At 40.1% G+C, this 17,678-nt stretch overlaps 1 protein-coding gene across 2 annotated transcripts in view; it reads left to right on the top strand.

The window, feature by feature from the left end:
• Positions 1-16,381: 16,381 nt before the first annotated feature.
• Positions 16,382-17,678, top strand: part of MARCHF6 (membrane associated ring-CH-type finger 6) — a 93,448-nt gene continuing 92,151 nt past the window's right edge. The window contains exon 1 of one of the 2 annotated variants that reach the window (XM_036752543.1): positions 16,382-16,692. In XM_036752543.1, coding sequence (XP_036608438.1) covers positions 16,389-16,692 — 304 coding nt within the window. In that variant the 5' untranslated portion in view covers positions 16,382-16,388. The remainder of the gene's footprint in view (positions 16,693-17,678) is intronic. The other variant, XM_036752552.1, reaches the window with a different exon arrangement.

Here is a 17,678-nt window from a genome sequence, read left to right as displayed (position 1 = left end):
AGCTGACACATGTAGCTCCTAAGAACTTTATTATTATTAGGGCAGTTAAAAGGAGTTTATGTAGATAGAGGTCATGGGCATGAATTGATTATATTGGAATGATCTTCAAAACAATGAAGGGGTGAGAAAGAGGGATGCACTGGGAGGAGGAGGAAGAGAGAAGTAGAATGGGGAAAATTTTTTCACATAAAAGATGTGCACAAGGCAGAGTTTTAACAATTGAAAGGAAAATGGTGGTGGGGAGGCAGCTGTTGGCAGGCAATTCTTGAACCTCACTCTCGTAGCAATTAGTTGAAAGAGGGAAGAATATACATACACACTCAGTTATGTATAAAAATGTAATTTATCCAATAGGAAAATAGGAGGGAAAGGGGATAAGAGAAAAGTGGGAGTGTGGAGGGAGACAATAAAAAGGAGGGCAGATTAAGAGAAGCAGTGGTTAGAAATAAAATTGACTTCTGAGGAGGGAGAGGAGAGAGAGAGAGAGACAGAGAGAGAGAGAGAGAGAGAGACAGAGAGAGGGGGGGGGGAGGGAGAAAGGGAGAGAGGGAGAGAGAGGGACACAGAAGAAAATAGGATGGAGTGAAATACACAGTACTCATATCTATGAATGTGAATGAGATGAGCTCACTCATAAAATGGAAGCAGATTGCAGAATGGAATAGAAACCAGAATCCAACATATGCTGTTTATGAGAGGCACACTTGAAACAGAAAGACACACACAGAATTACAGAATTAAAATAAAGGGGTGGAGCAGAATCTAATATGCTTCAGCTGAAGTAAAAATGGCAGGGGTAGCAATCATGACCTCAGACAAAAGCAAAAATAGACCCAATTAAAAGAAATAATCAGAGAAACTACATTATATTAAAAGGTACTATAGACAATAAAGTAATAAACAAAAAATTTTATAGCAAGTTTCTCCAATAAAGACCTAATTTCTCAAATATATACTGAGAATAAAACTGAGTCATATTTATAAAAATAAGAGCCATTTCCCAATTGATAAATGGTCAAGGGATATGAGCTAGCAGTTTTCAGAAGAAGAAATCAAAGCTATCTCTGGGCATATGGGGTGGGGGGAAATGCTCTAAATAAATCATTATTGATTAGAGAAATGCAAATTAAAACAACTCTGAAGTACCACCTCACACATATCAGAAATGACAAATGCTGGAGAGAGGGAAAAATAGGTACACTAATGAACTGCTGGTGAAGTAGCAAACTGATCTAACCTTTCTGGAGATCAATTTGGAACTATGACCAAAACATATCCTTTGCATATCCTTTGATTCGGCAATACCACTACTAAGTCTGCGTCCCAAAGAGATCAAAGAAAAAGGAAAAGGACCTATAATAACAAAAAGATTTATATAGCAGCTCTTTTTGTAATGGCAAAGAATTGGAAATTGAGGGGATACTCATCAATTGGGGAATGGCTGAACAATTTATAGCATATGATTGTGATGGAGTACTACCGTGCTACAAGAAATGATGAGGAAAAAAAGAAATGACAAAGGGGGTGGTTTCAGAAAAAAACATGGCACGAACTATGTGGACTTAGGCAAAGTGATATAAGAAGAACTGGGAGATCATTGTGCACAGTAGCAACAATGTTGTAATGATGATCAATTGTGAAAGACTTGGCTACTCTGATCAATGCAATGATCCAAGACAATTCCAAAAGAGTCATAATGAAAAAATGCTATCCATCTCCAGAGAAAACACTGATTAACTGTGAGTGCAAACTGAAGTATAATTTTCTCATTTTCTTTATGTTTCTTGCTTTTCTTTGGAAATACAGCTAATATGAATATGTTTTGAATGATTTCACATGTATAATTGATATATTTCTTGTTTTCTCAGTGGGTATAGGAGGAGGTGGAAAGGAGGGAGAGAATTTGGAACTCAAAATTTTTAAATAATTAAAATATAAAAAAGATATTGGCTTAAATCTAATTTCTCTCAGATTGATTTCCAGTTTTGCTAGCAATATTTGTTAAAAATGTAGTTCTTACCCTAGAAACTAATGTTCCCTGGATTTATTGAGCACTGAGTAGCAGTGTTGAGAAGAGTAGTGATTTGACTAATTTGGGGTCCTATTTATCTAGTCCGTTTCATTGATCAACATTTCTATTATTTAACCAGCATCAATTAGTTTAGATGATTATTACTTTATAGTATAATTTTAGATCTGGTCATACTAGGCTTCCTACATTCCTATTTCCGCCCCCCTTCCCCCAGTATTTCCTATGATAAAACTAGCATTTACACACAATGTGTTAGGCCCCTTGATGTCTTGGAATTAACTTCTACTAGTTGCCAAAAGCTGATTGTTAAATTTTCAGTGTGAGCATTTACATTTTAGAAATTGGCAAACAGTACAAATCATGGTTTAATTTATCATATTGTTGATTATTTAGAGTTAAGAAAGTGATAGAAAAAATGTTAGTAATTCAGATTAAACTTAAAACTGTGTTGTATGTACATTTTTTTGTCCAGGAGAGCTGGTTGTTAAATACTTACCAGCACACTCCTGCTTAGATTCTCCTTTCTCTTTTTCCTTGAACAACAGGAATTAACTTTCCCTAAAAGGAGACAAAGGTGTCCCTGAGACCTGATTGGTCCTGGCTTCCTTGATGCAGCTTCCTGGTCACGATGCATTAAAAAGTCTGGGCCTTTCAGAACTGGTGGGCTCCTGAGACCTTCCAAGTCACCATACTTGTCCCAACGACATGCTAACCAGACATTTCCATAAAGAGGCATGGGAGGCCAAGTATATCAAAATTGAAAGTAAGTGCCACAATATCCTTGTTGCATATCCTTGTCATATTAAGGCAAAAGAAACTTCCTTTCTGTTCACTGTTCAGTTCCTCCCAAAATCAAATCTGAATTAAAAGAGTGCTGCCTCTTTTATTTCCCTTGAGATTCTTCATCTTTTGTTTCTCTAGGTGAATTTTTATTATTATTTTGTATAGTTCTATAAAGTAATCCTTTGGTAGTTTGATTGATATGCCACTAAATCAGTAAATTGAATTAAGTAATAAAGTCATTTTTATTGTACTGGTACAACTCAATCATGAATAATTCATAGCTCCAATTATTTAAATGGAAGAACTGTATGGCATGATAACGAGTAAAGAAAGTAGAACTAGGAGAATATATATGACAACTATAATAATATGATGAAAACTTTACCAAAAGGCAGCCACTCATTAATTGCAATGGTCATTTTTGGTTTCTGAGAAGAGATAATAAAACATACATCTTCTCTTAGTAGAGAAAATAAAATAAATTGAATTTTTAAAAAAGATTAAGTTCTTTTGAATGCTTAGGTACGTCTTGATTTGGAGGCCTTGGTCCAAAATAACTATCTGACTTGGTGTTAGAAATTTCTTGTAACTCTCCTTTAATACATTATGATAATTCCATACGGCAAAAAATGAATGAAACTATAGTAGGGGTACTCTGCATTTGCCTGGACCATATTCCTGCTTAACCCTGTCAGTAACAAATAAAACTAAAGGCCAAAAAACAGTCCAAAGAGAGAGCCAGACAGACAAGACAGAGACAGACACAGAGAGGTATTTCTGCTGATGCTTACCAGTGCAAAACTTCACAAAAAAATGAAATCACAGAATTTCAGAGTTGAAAGAGACTTTGGAAGCCATGTAGTCCAGAGCTATATCTGGAAGAATTCACTCTATGAATCCTTGTCAAGTTGTCATCCTGTCTCTATTTAAAGACCTCCTGTATTAAGGGACTCATTACCTTTCATAGTTAGCCCTGGGAAGATTAAAGAAAAAGATTATATGATCTCTTAAAAAACACAACATAATTATCTGTCTTCTTTTTTTTTACTCACCTGACAAATATATAGTTTAAAATGGTAAAGTATTGTGGAATGGTAAAATTACAAAGAGGGTTAGAGTAGGGGATTTATAAAAAAAGTGTCATGAACCCCTGTGGCACTCTGGTAAAGTCCATGAGTCCTTTTCAGAAGAATGTTTTTAAATGCATAAAATGAAATATACATGATTACAAAGGAATCAATTATATTTTATACATGTATACATATGTGTACGTACACACACATACACAAAATTAGAGCCCTTCCATTCTACAGTATATCTCTAACATAGAAAAGTCACAATATTAGTTATAAGTTAATAGTTGATGACCTAATGGACCCCTTCATCACTATAGCCTATCATTTCAACTCATGAAATAATAAATACAACAGTGCCAAAGAACATGAAAACAATATTTGGGTATGCTTTGATGTCCTCTGAAGTCTTCTGGTCTGGTTCCATGCACTGACTAATAAAGTCTTGTTGACCTGACACACTACCTGTCCTATAAGGAATGCTTAACAAATGGTTGTTGATGCCGATGTTGGAAGGAATATATGAATTAATGAGATCACAGGTTCATTGTAGTATTATTATATTCATTTAACAAACACTTATTATGTATCTTATATGCATTGTAATGGTTCAGGCTCTGGTCATGATGATAGGTATTTGGACATATGGTATGTGAAATAGAGAGATGACTGCAGTATCAGGGAAAAAGCTAGAAATGAACAGGGATAATGAGAAAAGTCAAATGCCCTTGTGAGGAGGGGCTTCTGTATTAACAATCCGGCTAGCAGCTTCTGTGGGGGCGTAAGATCCCCCCCACAGCCAGCACCCAGGAGGCTGCCGGGACCCAGGAGGCTCCCGGGATGCCGGGAAAGCACAGGTTCTTTTTATCTGCTTAAACAAGGAAAGCACGGTGAAGGGGTTGACCAGCTTACTTTAATCCAGCATTCAGTTAGCATACAGACAACATTCATTTAGTTCAGGGGAAAAAAACGCCAGCACTCAGTTAGTTCAGGGGAGCATACGGGCAAGCATCAACAGACAGGCCAAATACAGATTATAGTCAGGGGAACAAACAGCCAGTACCCTGAAGTTCAGAATATTCATTTAGTTTGGGGGAAAACAAAACCACCACCCCGAACTTCAGAACTAAACACAAACAAATTACAAATATCGACAGACAGACCCAATACAATTCATAGTTACCAACATCTGGGATCAGCCTGAGAGCAAGGGCTAGCCCAGAGTCAGGCTCCCCACTGCTCCCACGCCAACCGGAAAAGGAAAGAGAGCTCTTCAAGCTGTCCTCTCCCCTCTTATAGAGTTTTTGACATCATCAAGTGCCACCTGAATGACCAGGGCCGATTGGTTCTTGAGTTGGCCCCTCCCACTAGCGTAGACTAGGTTAACACCCAACAGGGCATGGCTCTGGAGTTAACACCTCCCCTCAGCCAGCCCCATGACTCATCACACAAGAAGTTCTCTTCTTCCTGGCATGGTTTCTGGGCTTCCTGCCCCGGAAGAGAAGCCCCAGTGCCCAGCGAGGCTTGATGAGGTAAGCTGAGTCACTCAAAGAAAACAAAGGTCACTCTGGTTACAGCTTCTGATTTTTATTATTTACTACACCAAATGCTTAATTTCATTCCTTAGTTCTATTCCAACTCTACCTGTCTGCCTAGCACTTTAATAATAAGTCTCACACTGGGATCAGGATTAGATTAAACTGCTGCTGGTCCAGGTTATACCAAACAATAAATTTGTAGCATCTTCTAACCTATACTCCATTCACATCACTTGAATCTCTTTCTCCACCTCTTTCTCCCCTCCCTTCCCCCATTCCATAAAAAGAAAAATAGCTTAGAGGAAGATCAAACATACAAGCTATATGAATACACCAACCCACAGCACTGTATTCACTTACTGTGCCTGGGTGGCTAGAAATCAGCCACTTAGTAAACAAAACAAACTAACCACAAGTTTCAATACCTTCCCCGCCATTGGTTGGTTTCAATGAGCCCATATGGGAGGAGGTTCTTGGGGCTCTTGGAATCCATAATTCCTGGATAGATATAAAAATGCTTTTCCAGCAACCTGGCTAAGAAGCTCATGCTCTCATTATTGTCAATGCATAGCTATTGGAAGAAAGGCATTCTCGTACTTTGATTAACTTAAGGGCTCAATAAAAACTGATTAACTACCTCCAGTAAAAGGCTAACCTATTGCTGAGCAAAGTCATTCATGAAGTAGTAGAATAAAGTATTTCACAGCAGATTTCTGACCGTAAGAAAGACTTCACAGGTACAAATTACACATTACACAGAGTACTACGGAAATCAATAGAGAGAAAATATGAAGTTAGTTAAGAAAAGAATAATAAAATGCCAGGAAGTCTAGTAGGTAGAAAGGTATCACAATTCAGAGTACCATAGTGAGTCACTGGGTACCTTTTGTTCTTCATCCTTCATTCTTGAACAGGACCAATGACATCATGAGGGTGATGTCTTGACTTCAGCATGAATTGGACTTAAGTGGGACAGAGCTGTGCAAAGTTGTCAGCCTCATTCTTAACACCAGACTCACCAAAGTACAGTGGCAAGACAGAAGTCAAGATGACTGGTAATGACTCAAGATACAGTGGGTGACTTTGGCCTTTCTAAATTAAGGTCCTTCCCAGGTCTTAGTTAGCCTGAGGCAGCACTAGGGAGAGAGTGGAAGGAACAGTTGCCTTAAGTCTGCAGAATTGTGAACTAGATCCAAGCCAGGGAGCAACTGAGGTCAAACAGGTTGTCCACAGCTATTTCCATACTCTGAGCTCAAACCTCAGACCAAAGAGGGAAGTATGGATGAGAGGGCAGAGCCCTGGAGAGAAATCAAAATAGCTTTCTGAGCTGGAGGGGTTCTTTTACTGCAGTGATTCTCAACCTCAGTTTTGTATCATGTTCTAGAGTGTCTCTAATTATCTTTTTTTAAATTTAATTTATTTAATATTTTAAGTTTTCAGCACTGATTTCCACAAGAGTTTGAATTACAAATTTTCTCCCCATTTCTACCCTCCCCCCACTCCAAGATGGCATATATTCTGGTTGCCCCTTTGCCCAGTCAGCCCTCCCTTCTGTCACCCCACTCCCCCCCATCCCCTTTTCCCTTACTTTCTTGTAGGGCAAGATAAATTTCTATGCCCCATTGCCTGTATATCTTATTTCCTAGTTGCATGCAAAAACTTTTTTCTTGAACATCTTCTTTTAAAACTTTGAGTTCCAAATTCTCTCCCCTTTTCCCTCCCCCCCCACCCTCCCCAAGAAGGCAAGCAATCCAACATAGGCCACATGTGCATCATTATGTAAAACCCTTCCACAATACTCATGGTGCGAAAGACGAGCTATATTTTGCTCCTTCCTATCCTATCCCCCTTTATCCAATTTTCTCCCTTGACCCTGTCCCTTTTTTGAAAGTGTTTGCTTTTGATTACCTCCTCCCCCATCTGCCCACCATTCTATCATCTACCCTTTTTTATCTTCTTCCTCCTTCTTTCCTGTGGGGTAAGATACCCAATTGAGTGTGTATGTTATTCCCTCCTCAGGTCAAATCTGATGAGAGCAAGATTCACTCATTCCCCCTCACCTGCCCCCTCTTCCCTCCCAACAGAACTGCTATTTCTTGCCACTGTTATCTGAAATAATTTACCCCATTCTATCTCTCCCTTTTCCCCTCTCTCAATATACTCCTCTCTCATCCCTTAACTTGATTTTATTTTTTTACATATCATCCCTTCATATGCAACTCACCCTGTGCCCTCTATGTGTATATATATATATGTATATATATATATATATGTATATGTATATGTGTGTGTGTGTATATATATATATATACGTATATATATATATATATACGTATATATATATATATATATATATATATATATATATATACATACGTATGTATATTCCCTTCAGCTACCCTAATACTGAGAAGGGTCTCATGAATTACACACATCATCTTTCCATGTAGCAATGTAAACAAAACAGTTCAACTTTAGTAAGCCCCTTGTGACTTCTCTTTCTTGTTTACCTTTTAATGCTTCTCTGGATTCTTGTATATGAAAGTCAAATTTTCTATTCAGCTCTGGTATTTCCATTGAGAAAGCTTGAAAGTCCTCTATTTTATTGAAAATCCATATTTTGCCTTGGCGCATGATACTCAGTTTTGCTGGGTAGGTGATTCTTGGCTTTAATCCTAGCTCCATTGACCTCCAGAATATTGTATTCCAAGCCCTCCGATCCCTTAGTGTAGAAGCTGCTAGATCTTATGTTATCCTGATTGTGTTTCCACAATATTGTTTCTTTCTGGCTGTGTGCAGTATTTTCTCCTTGATCTAGGAGCTCTGGAATTTGGTGACAATATTCCTGGGAGTTTTCTTTTTGGGATCTTTTTCAGGAGGTGATCAGTGGATTCTTTCAATTTCTATTTTACCCTCTGGCTCTAGAATATCAGGGCAGTTCTCCTTGATAATTTCTTGAAAGATGATATCTAGGCTCTTTTTTCGATCATGGCTTTCATGTAGTCCAATAATTTTTAAATTATCTCTACTGAATCTATTTTCCAGGTCAATGGTTTTTCCAATGACATATTTTGCATTGTCTTCCATTTTTTCATTCCTTTGGTTCTGTTTTATAATATCTTGATTTCTCATAAAGTCACTAGCTTCCACTTGCTCCATTCTAATTTTTAAGGTAGCATTTTCTTCAGTGGTCTTTTGGACCTCCTTTTCTATTTGGCTAATTCTGCCTTTCAAGGCATTCTTCTCCTCATTGGCTTTTTGGAGCTCTTTTGCCATTTGAGTTAGTCTATTTTTTAGGGTGTTGTTTCCTTCAGTATTTTTTTGGTTCTCCTTTAGCAAGTCACTGACTTGTTTTTCATGGATTTCTCACATAATTCTCATTTCTCTTCCCAATTTTTCCTCTACTTCTCCAACTTGCTTTTTCAACTCCTTTTTGAGCTCTTCCATGGCCTGAGACCAATTCATGTTTTTCTTGGAGGCTTTTGTTGTAGGCTCTTTGACTTTGTTGACTTCTTCTGGCTGTATGTTTTGGTGTTCTTTGTCACCAAAGAAAGATTCCAAAGTCTGAGACTGAATCTGAATCCATTTTCGCTGCCTGGGAAATTCGCTGCCTGGCCATGTTCCCAGCCAACTATTTGACTGCTTGTAGAGTAGAGAGTACTTTGTTCCAAGCTTGAGGGGATGCGCTGTTGTTTTTGGAACTATTTCTCACAGCAAGCTCTGCCACACCAGCACTTCTCCTACCCCAAGAACCACCAACCTGGACCTGACTCAGATCTCAAGCAGGCTCTGCACTCCTGCTCTGATCTGCCACTTCATTCCTCCCACCAGGTGGGCCTGGGGCTGGAAGCAACTGCAGCTGAAGTTCAGTAGCTGCACCACCCCCACTGCCTGGGGAGTGGGGGAGTAGCTGAACTGAGAACTCCTTTCACTCTGTCCCAGCAGCTTTTCCCACTAACCTTCCCTGTTGTCTTTGGTGTTTGTGGGTTGAGAAGTCTGGTAACTGCCACAGCTCTCTGATTCAGGGCACTAGGGCCTGTTCCGCTCAGCTCCCGGTCTGGTCTGGGCGCAGTCCATGCTGGGCTCTGGTCCTCTCAGCTCCCAGCTCCATGCATGATAGACGTTACCCAGAGACCATTCAGGGTTTCCTGGGCTGGAGCCCTGCTTCCTTCTGCTATTTCAGGATTCTGCAGTTCTAGAGTTTGTTGAGAGCCATTTTTTATAGGTGTTTGGAGGGACCTGGGGGGGCAGGGAGCTCACGCAAGTCCCTGCTTTCCAGCCACCATCTTGGCTCCATCCTGTCTCTAATTATCTTAATGGATATTGGAACATTTATTAGAATTTCTCAAAATAAAATTATAATTTACTTAATTAAAAATATATTCATACATACATATATGGGCATGTATATATACATATATGTAACTATGCCTATATTTATAGCTATATTTTATATGTATACACATGTATGTTCACAATTCTGTATGTACATATTTGTGTATTTGCACATATCTACTTTGTGGAGGTAGGGAAGGAAATGAGTCAGAAAGCCAATAATGATAGGACATTGAAACTTCAAAAAGACTGTGAATCCTTGTTCTAGAAGAGCAGAGAGACAAAGCTGGACAGGGCCGGTTATAATAATAGTTAACATTTATGTAGTGCTTTAAGGTTTCGAGAAGTTTAGCATACATTATTTGATCCCCCCAAATTGGCAATACTTTATTCTAATTTTTTGAATTCTTCTTCATTTAATTACTATTCAGTAAAAGTCACCTTTAGTCATTTTGTTAGCCACAATTTTTAAGTGTCCCTTACTCATCTCCAATATAGTACCACATCTCAATACTGACTTTGTAGTCAGTATTATGTTTAAAATTAGAGGGAATCATCCACTATAACCCCTTCTTACAGATAAGGATACTGAAACCCAGGGAAGTTAAATGACTTGACAATGTGGTGTAACAGATAGAACACTGGACCTGTTATAAGGAAGATCTGTATTCAAATCCTACCTCAGGCACTCACTAGCTGTGTGACCTATGTCAAATTATTTAATCTGTCCGTTCCTCAGTTTCTATATCTATAAAACAAGGAGGTTAGACTGGGTGGCCTCTGGGGGAAGTTTTACAAACACACTCAAAATTTGAGTATGTGCAAATAAATTCATAATTTTAGGAATTGGAAGTATCATCAAACATTGTGCTAGGTGTTGGAGAGAAAAACAAAACTACAGAAGTCAGGGAGGTCTGAAGGCGCACTTAGATACTGTGATATATACCTGGGCATGAACTGGCCTTGCTTAAAGACTGCTCTTGAAATTGTTTTATCTCCTAGGTGCTGGAATGTGGACATCTCAGATTATATCATATCTGGATCTGTACTGATCAGAATTGTAGGTCCCAGTGTTGATTCAAACTGAATTGACTTATAAGGAGTGGAGGAAATGGCCAGATGGGTAATAGACAACTTATTCACATAGTCATATTACAATACTAGGCTATCAACTTAGTCATTCAAGAGTTACTGATCTTGGCTGAACATCCTAATTGTTTTCCTATTAATCACCTTGGATGCCATGATTCCAAAATAGCCAGGGAAGTATGAATTCTTGGATTAATTTTTGCATAGTGCCTTTAGCAACATGTGCACTTGAGCAGTCAACATTGTAGCAGCTCATTTATCTGGCCTACATTTCAGGAAAGAATAATTCTAACCTCTGTAGGTTAGGGAGATCTAGGACATGAAAGCTTGTTAGGATATTACATGTAAATTAAAAACGAATTGACTCTGCTTTCAGTCCTGACCTGAAGGACTGACTCTCATATGAGTGAAATGCATGGGCTTTGGTGCCTGGATCTTGTGATTCCAGTTTCTTGACTCTGTTTTAGATGGCAAGAGTTAAAGAATATATCAGAGGAGCTCAAATAAAGAAATTTTCTTTATATTATGTTTAAATACTTTTAATACTCTTTTAGCTGATTATTTATTAAAGGTTTTGTTTTCTTGTATCAAACAGGATTATTTTTTCAGTCTCCCGTGTATGGAATTCTTTCCCTTTTTATCATTGCTTCATGGTTTCCTTCAAGTCTCAGATAAAAGCCTTTCTACAAGACTTTCTCAATCCCTCTTAATAGGAGTGCTTTCCCTCTGTGATTATGTCCAATTTATCCTATTTTGTTTGTACATAGATTTTTGTATGTTATCTCCCAATAGACCGTGAATTCCTTGAGTAGGGACTGTTTTCTGCCTTTCTTTGTATCCCCAGGGCTTAGCTTGTATGTGTTTGTCCTTCGTTCTCGAAGAGATCCATGGCATCAGGAAAATGATGATATGACTTGCAGTTGACTTTGATCTGAGTGAGGAAGGGCTGAAGGGGGGCTTAGAACAGTGCTTAGCAAGAAGCAGGTGCTTAATAAATGCTTTTTGACTTGACTTTGATTATAATTTCAATATGTGCTATAATTAGTAAACAAAGAAGGGTTAGTTTAAAATCAATTTAAGGAAACACAACTCAAATAATTAATCAAAATTTATTCATGTAAATACTGAAGCTATTTATTTTACATGAGCCATCATACAAAGCATATTTCCATATTAGTCATGGTGTGAAAGAAAATATAGGCTAAAAAAAAACCCCAAGAAAAATAAGATGAAAAATATGCTTCAATCTACATTCAGGATCCATTAGTTCTTTCTCTGGATGTGGATATCATTTTTTTAATCATAAGTCCTTCAGGATTGTCTTGGATCTTTGTATTGCTAAGAATAGCTAAGTCATTCACAGTTGATCATCTTTCAATATTGCTCTTACTGTGTTCAGTGTTCTCCTGGTTCTGCTCATTTCACTCTGTATTAGTTCATGTAAGTCCTTCCAGGTTTTTGAGAGCATCCTGCTCATCATTTCTTATAGGGCAATATAATGAAGCAATTTAAAAAAACATTATGATACAATGTTAGAACAGATTTTGGTAGAATTGTCACATAGCTATGATTTGAAATTAAGAGCTCATTTGAATTGTTAAACTTGTGATGGAAAAAACAAAGTCCAGATAATACTGCTTCAAAAACTCTGAATTCTGGAATTTATGTAAATAAATTTTTTAAAAATTCTTTTCCAGAATTAAAAAAAATATTTCATTCTGGTTATTTCTAAATGATACTGTATTTAATCTTTTCCCAGAGGCTGGGTCAGTGCCTTGTATGTAGTAGACATCTAATAAATGCCTATTTAAGGAATCCTACCTGTAAGCTTAATAAAATTATGCAGAACATAAAAAAAAATCAACAAATGAGGCTCAAGCTTGAAAACCATCAAGCCGCCAGATTTCAAATTACTGGTAAAAATGGTCAGTGTCTTTTTTTTTTCCCATAGATCATAAAAATTCTATTAATCACTGATTTTTAAATGTCCAAGGCTGGCGGTGCTTATGGAGCACTTGTCTTTTCCTTTAACATCTTAGAAAACTAATAAAGCTGTAGAACGTGGCAGTCATAGCAAGTGATCTATCTATATGGCAGAGTCCAGGTATGAACCTAAGTTTTCTGGTTGAAGACATGGTGCTCTTTCCTCTACATCACGCTTCCTGTGTCTAATAACCTCATCCATAACGTTGCCTTCTTTCTTAAAACTTCTAATACATTTTTTTGGTACCAAGCAAGATAATAAACATAAACTTCTTCAGGCTTTTGTGATCACAGCATCATTAGCTTCTTTAGTTGGAAATGCTGACTGAGGAAACAGGTCCAGAGAAGTAAATAACTTGAGCAAGGTCACACAGGTAGTAAGAGAACATTTATTTGAATTCAGGTCCTCAGTCTCCAAATTCAATACTACTTCACTACTGCCAATTATTTCTAGACAACAATATATTTGTCACCGTGCAATGTTGGACTTGAAAGGGTCATCGAGGTTCAAAGAGGTTAAGGGATTTGTCCAAGGTTGCAGAGACATCACCTTGCCGACAAAGGTCCACATAGTCAAAGCTATAGTTTTTCAAGTGGTAATGTATGGCTGTGAGAGCTGGACTATAAGGAAAGTTGAGCAATGCTGAATAGACGCTTTTGAATTGTGGCGCTAGAGAAGACTTGAGAGTCCCTTGGACTGTAAGATCAAATCAGTCAATATTTAAAGAAATTAATTCAGGCTATTGAGATTAAAATTGATCCTGTGTCATTTTCTTATTGATCCTATTCACAAATAATTGATTTTGCCCTGTAATTGCTTAAGATTTAAGCAATTAAGTCATGCTTTTTTGTCTCTGATCTTGGTTCAGCAGCCCTGTAATGGGTTAAGTTTAAAAATCTAGCTTTCCTGCCTCAAGGAATTTAATTGACCTTGGAGAATGTGTGAGAAAGCAAGGGAGTTTGGGCCTGATACCTCTATTCCACCAAGGTATTCTTCAAGGATGTCTGGTTTGCTGTCTCAAAGTCTGAGCCACTATCTTGAACCTGGCACTTCTTAGTTTCACGAGACAAGGGGAGGAAGGGAGTTTGTTGCTAGTCCCCATTACCAAACTTCAGGCCAATCACCCTGTGCCTTACCTCTGTAACCAATCTCATTGCCCTTAATGTCATGTCATCTACCCTGCCCAGTTCTTTTTTCTGTACTCCCCCAAACCCTGTGTAAGGGGAATTGTCCTCTTCTCAGAATCTTTGGCATTAATGGGAGGTAAGCCATGGACTCATTTATTGACAGGTAACATGCCTTTGCTAATCAATATTATCTTGCTTGAGATTTGTCTCAATTTATCCTTTTGTTAAAATTTCAATCTTGACACTATTCATCGGAAGGCAGATACTGAAGCTGAATCTTAAGTACTTTGGTCACATAATGAGAAGACATGATTCAGTGGAAAAGACCCTGACTTTTTTATTGGGAAAGATTGAAGGCAAAAGGAAAAGAGAATGGCAGAATTTGAGATGGATAGATGGTGTCATGGAAACAACAAATACGAACTTGGACAGACTTGGAGAGATAGTGAAAATAAAAAGGCACACATGCTATGGTCCATGGGGTCACAAAGAGCTGGGCACAACTGGACAGCAGAGTTAGGAGTGGAAAGGATGCATTTTCCTGTAGCACAGCACTGCTCACTGCTTCCTAGGTGTTCTATTGACAATTATTTTTTCAAATTGCTGTTCTGAGCTCTCAGCTCAGGCATTTCTGTATAATCTCAGAATCAAAATAAAGATGATGTTTAACAACAAAAAATTTCTTTCCTCTTTTCCTTTATTACTGTTGAGGCTAAAAAAAAGAACTCATTACTTTAAAAGTTGTCTTTTTTTTTGGATCCATGCAAAACAAGTACAGTATTCTTAGCAATGCATGCTAAATTTAGAAACATTTTTGGCTAATGTAGCAAGTTTTAGAAAATAGCCTATTTCTAAGTGTTTTTAAAATTTTCAGAAATAATTTTTAATGATCAGGGATTCTACATTAACTCTAGTACTGGCTTGGCCTCTTTGTTTAGAATTATATATCTGGATAGTTGTTAATTCTACATTAACTCCAGTACTGGCCTAGCCTGCTTGTTTACAATTATATATATATGGGGAGCTGATGGGACCTCAAGGAAGATTAATCCACCCTAATCATTTTACAGATGAGAAAACCTTGACCCACAGAGGCTAAGTGACTTGCCCAACATTACATGGGCAGTAATTTTCAGATGCAGTATTTGAATCTAAATCCTGTAACTCAAAAGCCAAAACTCATTACCCATTGCAAATTTAAAAGCCTATTTGGGTTTTTTTTTGGAGGGGGGGAATGCAGGGAAATTGGGGTTAAATGGCTTGCCCAAGGTCACACAGCTAGTGTGTCAAGCGTCTGAGGTCAAATTTGAACTCAGGTCCTCCTGACTCCAGGACCGGTATTCTACTCACTGCGCCACCTAGCTGACCTTGAAAGGCTACTTGTTAAACAAATATGAGGAACTTTAGGAATTCAAAGTAATGCCCAGACTCTTTCACATAGTTTTAGAGGGTTAAGCAAGGTCATTCTTTCCTAGAATTTTATTAAAATTGACTTTTGATTTTCAAAGGTTTCCTGTGACTACAGTAAGATACAACCACCAGAATGTTTCGATTCAAGCTATTTCTACAGACATAGTATTTTATTTTTTAAAGTCGGTAGTTTGATAAGACAGCTCTCTCTAAATACTTGGGACACGTTTTAAGCAGGGCTGGGTAAGCCATCAGCTTCATAGATAGAAAAGTTTGTATTTCAGAATCCTTCATTTCATCTCTTTAAAGTCTTCTGCGTTAAACTGGCTTTCCTGGTTTAAATACTAGGCTTTCAGGACGGTCAGGGAAGCCTGCAGGGATCCTGCTCCCCGCCCTCGCACACTCCCACTCTAAGTGGCCACTTTAAGCTTATCAGTCTCTCTGGGTGACAAGTTCATCGACCTACTTCCATTCTTCGCTAAGTTGGGCTCAAGTTCAGCCACTTCAGTTATTCAGCTTTTCTTTTCTTTTTTTCATTTGTATTGCGAATTTAACAGTCATCAACAAACGTTTCAACAAAGAATAAAAAGAGGATTGTATATAAAACTTGTTGGTTTTAAAAAAGCTTAATATGTCAAGTTCGTGATAAAATTGCCGTTCACGTCTCTTAACTTTTTTTTCCTTTTGTGTATTTTAAAAATGTTATATTGATGCACTTTCCCCCCATTTTTATCATTTTCCACTCAGACCCTCCTCCTCCAACACCCCCCTGCCCCAGCCTTTCCGTGTAACAATAGTGACTCCAAACGAAAAGGATGGTCCATGTCTGAAAATAAATTCCTCTGCACATGTTCTGCACCCCAGGCTCACGCTTCACGGTCACTCGGCTGATGCACCTTCCCCCCTTCTCGGTAGGAAGGAACCTGACAGCCTCGTCACTTTCACCGGCCCCCCCGCCCCCGGCTCCAGTCCGAGCGCACACAGCTTCAGCCGGACGTGACGCCAATCCCGTCGTTGATGGCGCTCAAGTTCCTTCCGGTCTCCACTATACGCCTGGGCCTACTCCCCCCCCTCCACATCCCCCACCCCTCCCCCTTACCTTCTCACTTTCTTCCTCCCTCTCACACTTTCTCTCTCTCCACCTCTTTCCCCCGCCTCTCTACCTCTCACGCACGCCTCCACCTCGCTCTCCCCTCCCTTGCCCTACCCCTTCCCTCCTCCTTCACTTCCCTCCGCCTCCGCCCGGAAGGCTCCAGTTTCGGGAGCATCCGCGGCTGCGTCACCGCCGCCCCCCCAGACAAGATGGACACCGCCGAAGAAGGTAACGCGTTGTCGCCTCCTCCCAGTCCGCCCCCGTGACACCCGCACCCTCGCTCCCCTCCTCGTCTCCCCGCCCCCGGGCTGCGAGTATCGCTCCCGGTCCCTGCTGTCCCCGGGTCTCCCGCCGCAGTCCCTCGGGCTTCCTTGGAGGGGGGAATGGTGGGCGAGGGGTCAGTTCCCTCGGCACCGAAGCAGGCGACCTGGGAGCCCCAGGGCCGCCCGGAGGCGGCGCCTCCTCCACTGCCCTGGCACGCGCGGGGAGCGCTGGGGCCTCGGCTACGGGGACCTGGTCTCCCTTCCCCTCCCCTTCCCGCGGGGGGCGCGCGCCCGGGCTGCGAGGGGGATGCAGTGAATGGGGGGTAGACGAATGTGTGTGTGGGGGGGTGTCCAGCCCGGACGGCGGCGCCTTCCACCGAGAGGAGGGAGCGGGGCTGGAGCCACTCACCCCGGACTGACTGGACGGTGGGTCAGGCCGTCTTGGGGCGAGATGGCCGGACAGCTGGACCGTAGGGGTGGAGGCAGCCGCGCCGAAGGCTATTCGCTTCTTTTGCCCCACCTTCCGGGGGGGGGGGGGCGCGCGCGCGCGCGACTGTGTGTATGTTGGGGTAAAAGGTCTTTCGTGTGTGTGTGTGTGTTGGGGTAAAGGTCTTTCGTGTGTGTGTGTGTGTGTGTTGGGGTAAAGGTCTTTCGTGTGTGTGTGTGTGTTGGGGTAAAGGTCTTTCGTGTGTGTGTGTGTGTTGAGGTAAAGGTCTTTCGTGTGTGTGTGTGTGTGTGTGTGTTGGGGTAAAGGTCTTTCGTGTGTGTGTGTGTGTGTGTTGGGGTAAAGGTCTTTCGTGTGTGTGTCTGTGTCTGTTTTGGAGTAAAAGGTCTTTCCTGTAGGGCTTCTCCAGCCCACTTGCCCCGCTTTCTCCAGGTGGTCTTTTGCTAGCGAGGGGGTGGCCAGTAGAAACCGGACTGCTCCTCTCTTCCCTTTTCTCTTCCCTCTCT

Source organism: Trichosurus vulpecula, chromosome 1 (assembly GCF_011100635.1).
Source record: "Trichosurus vulpecula isolate mTriVul1 chromosome 1, mTriVul1.pri, whole genome shotgun sequence".
Classification (NCBI taxonomy): Eukaryota; Metazoa; Chordata; class Mammalia; order Diprotodontia; family Phalangeridae; genus Trichosurus; species Trichosurus vulpecula.
The sequence above is the reverse complement of the archived record's forward strand: the minus strand, read 5'-3'. Positions and strand labels throughout refer to the sequence as shown.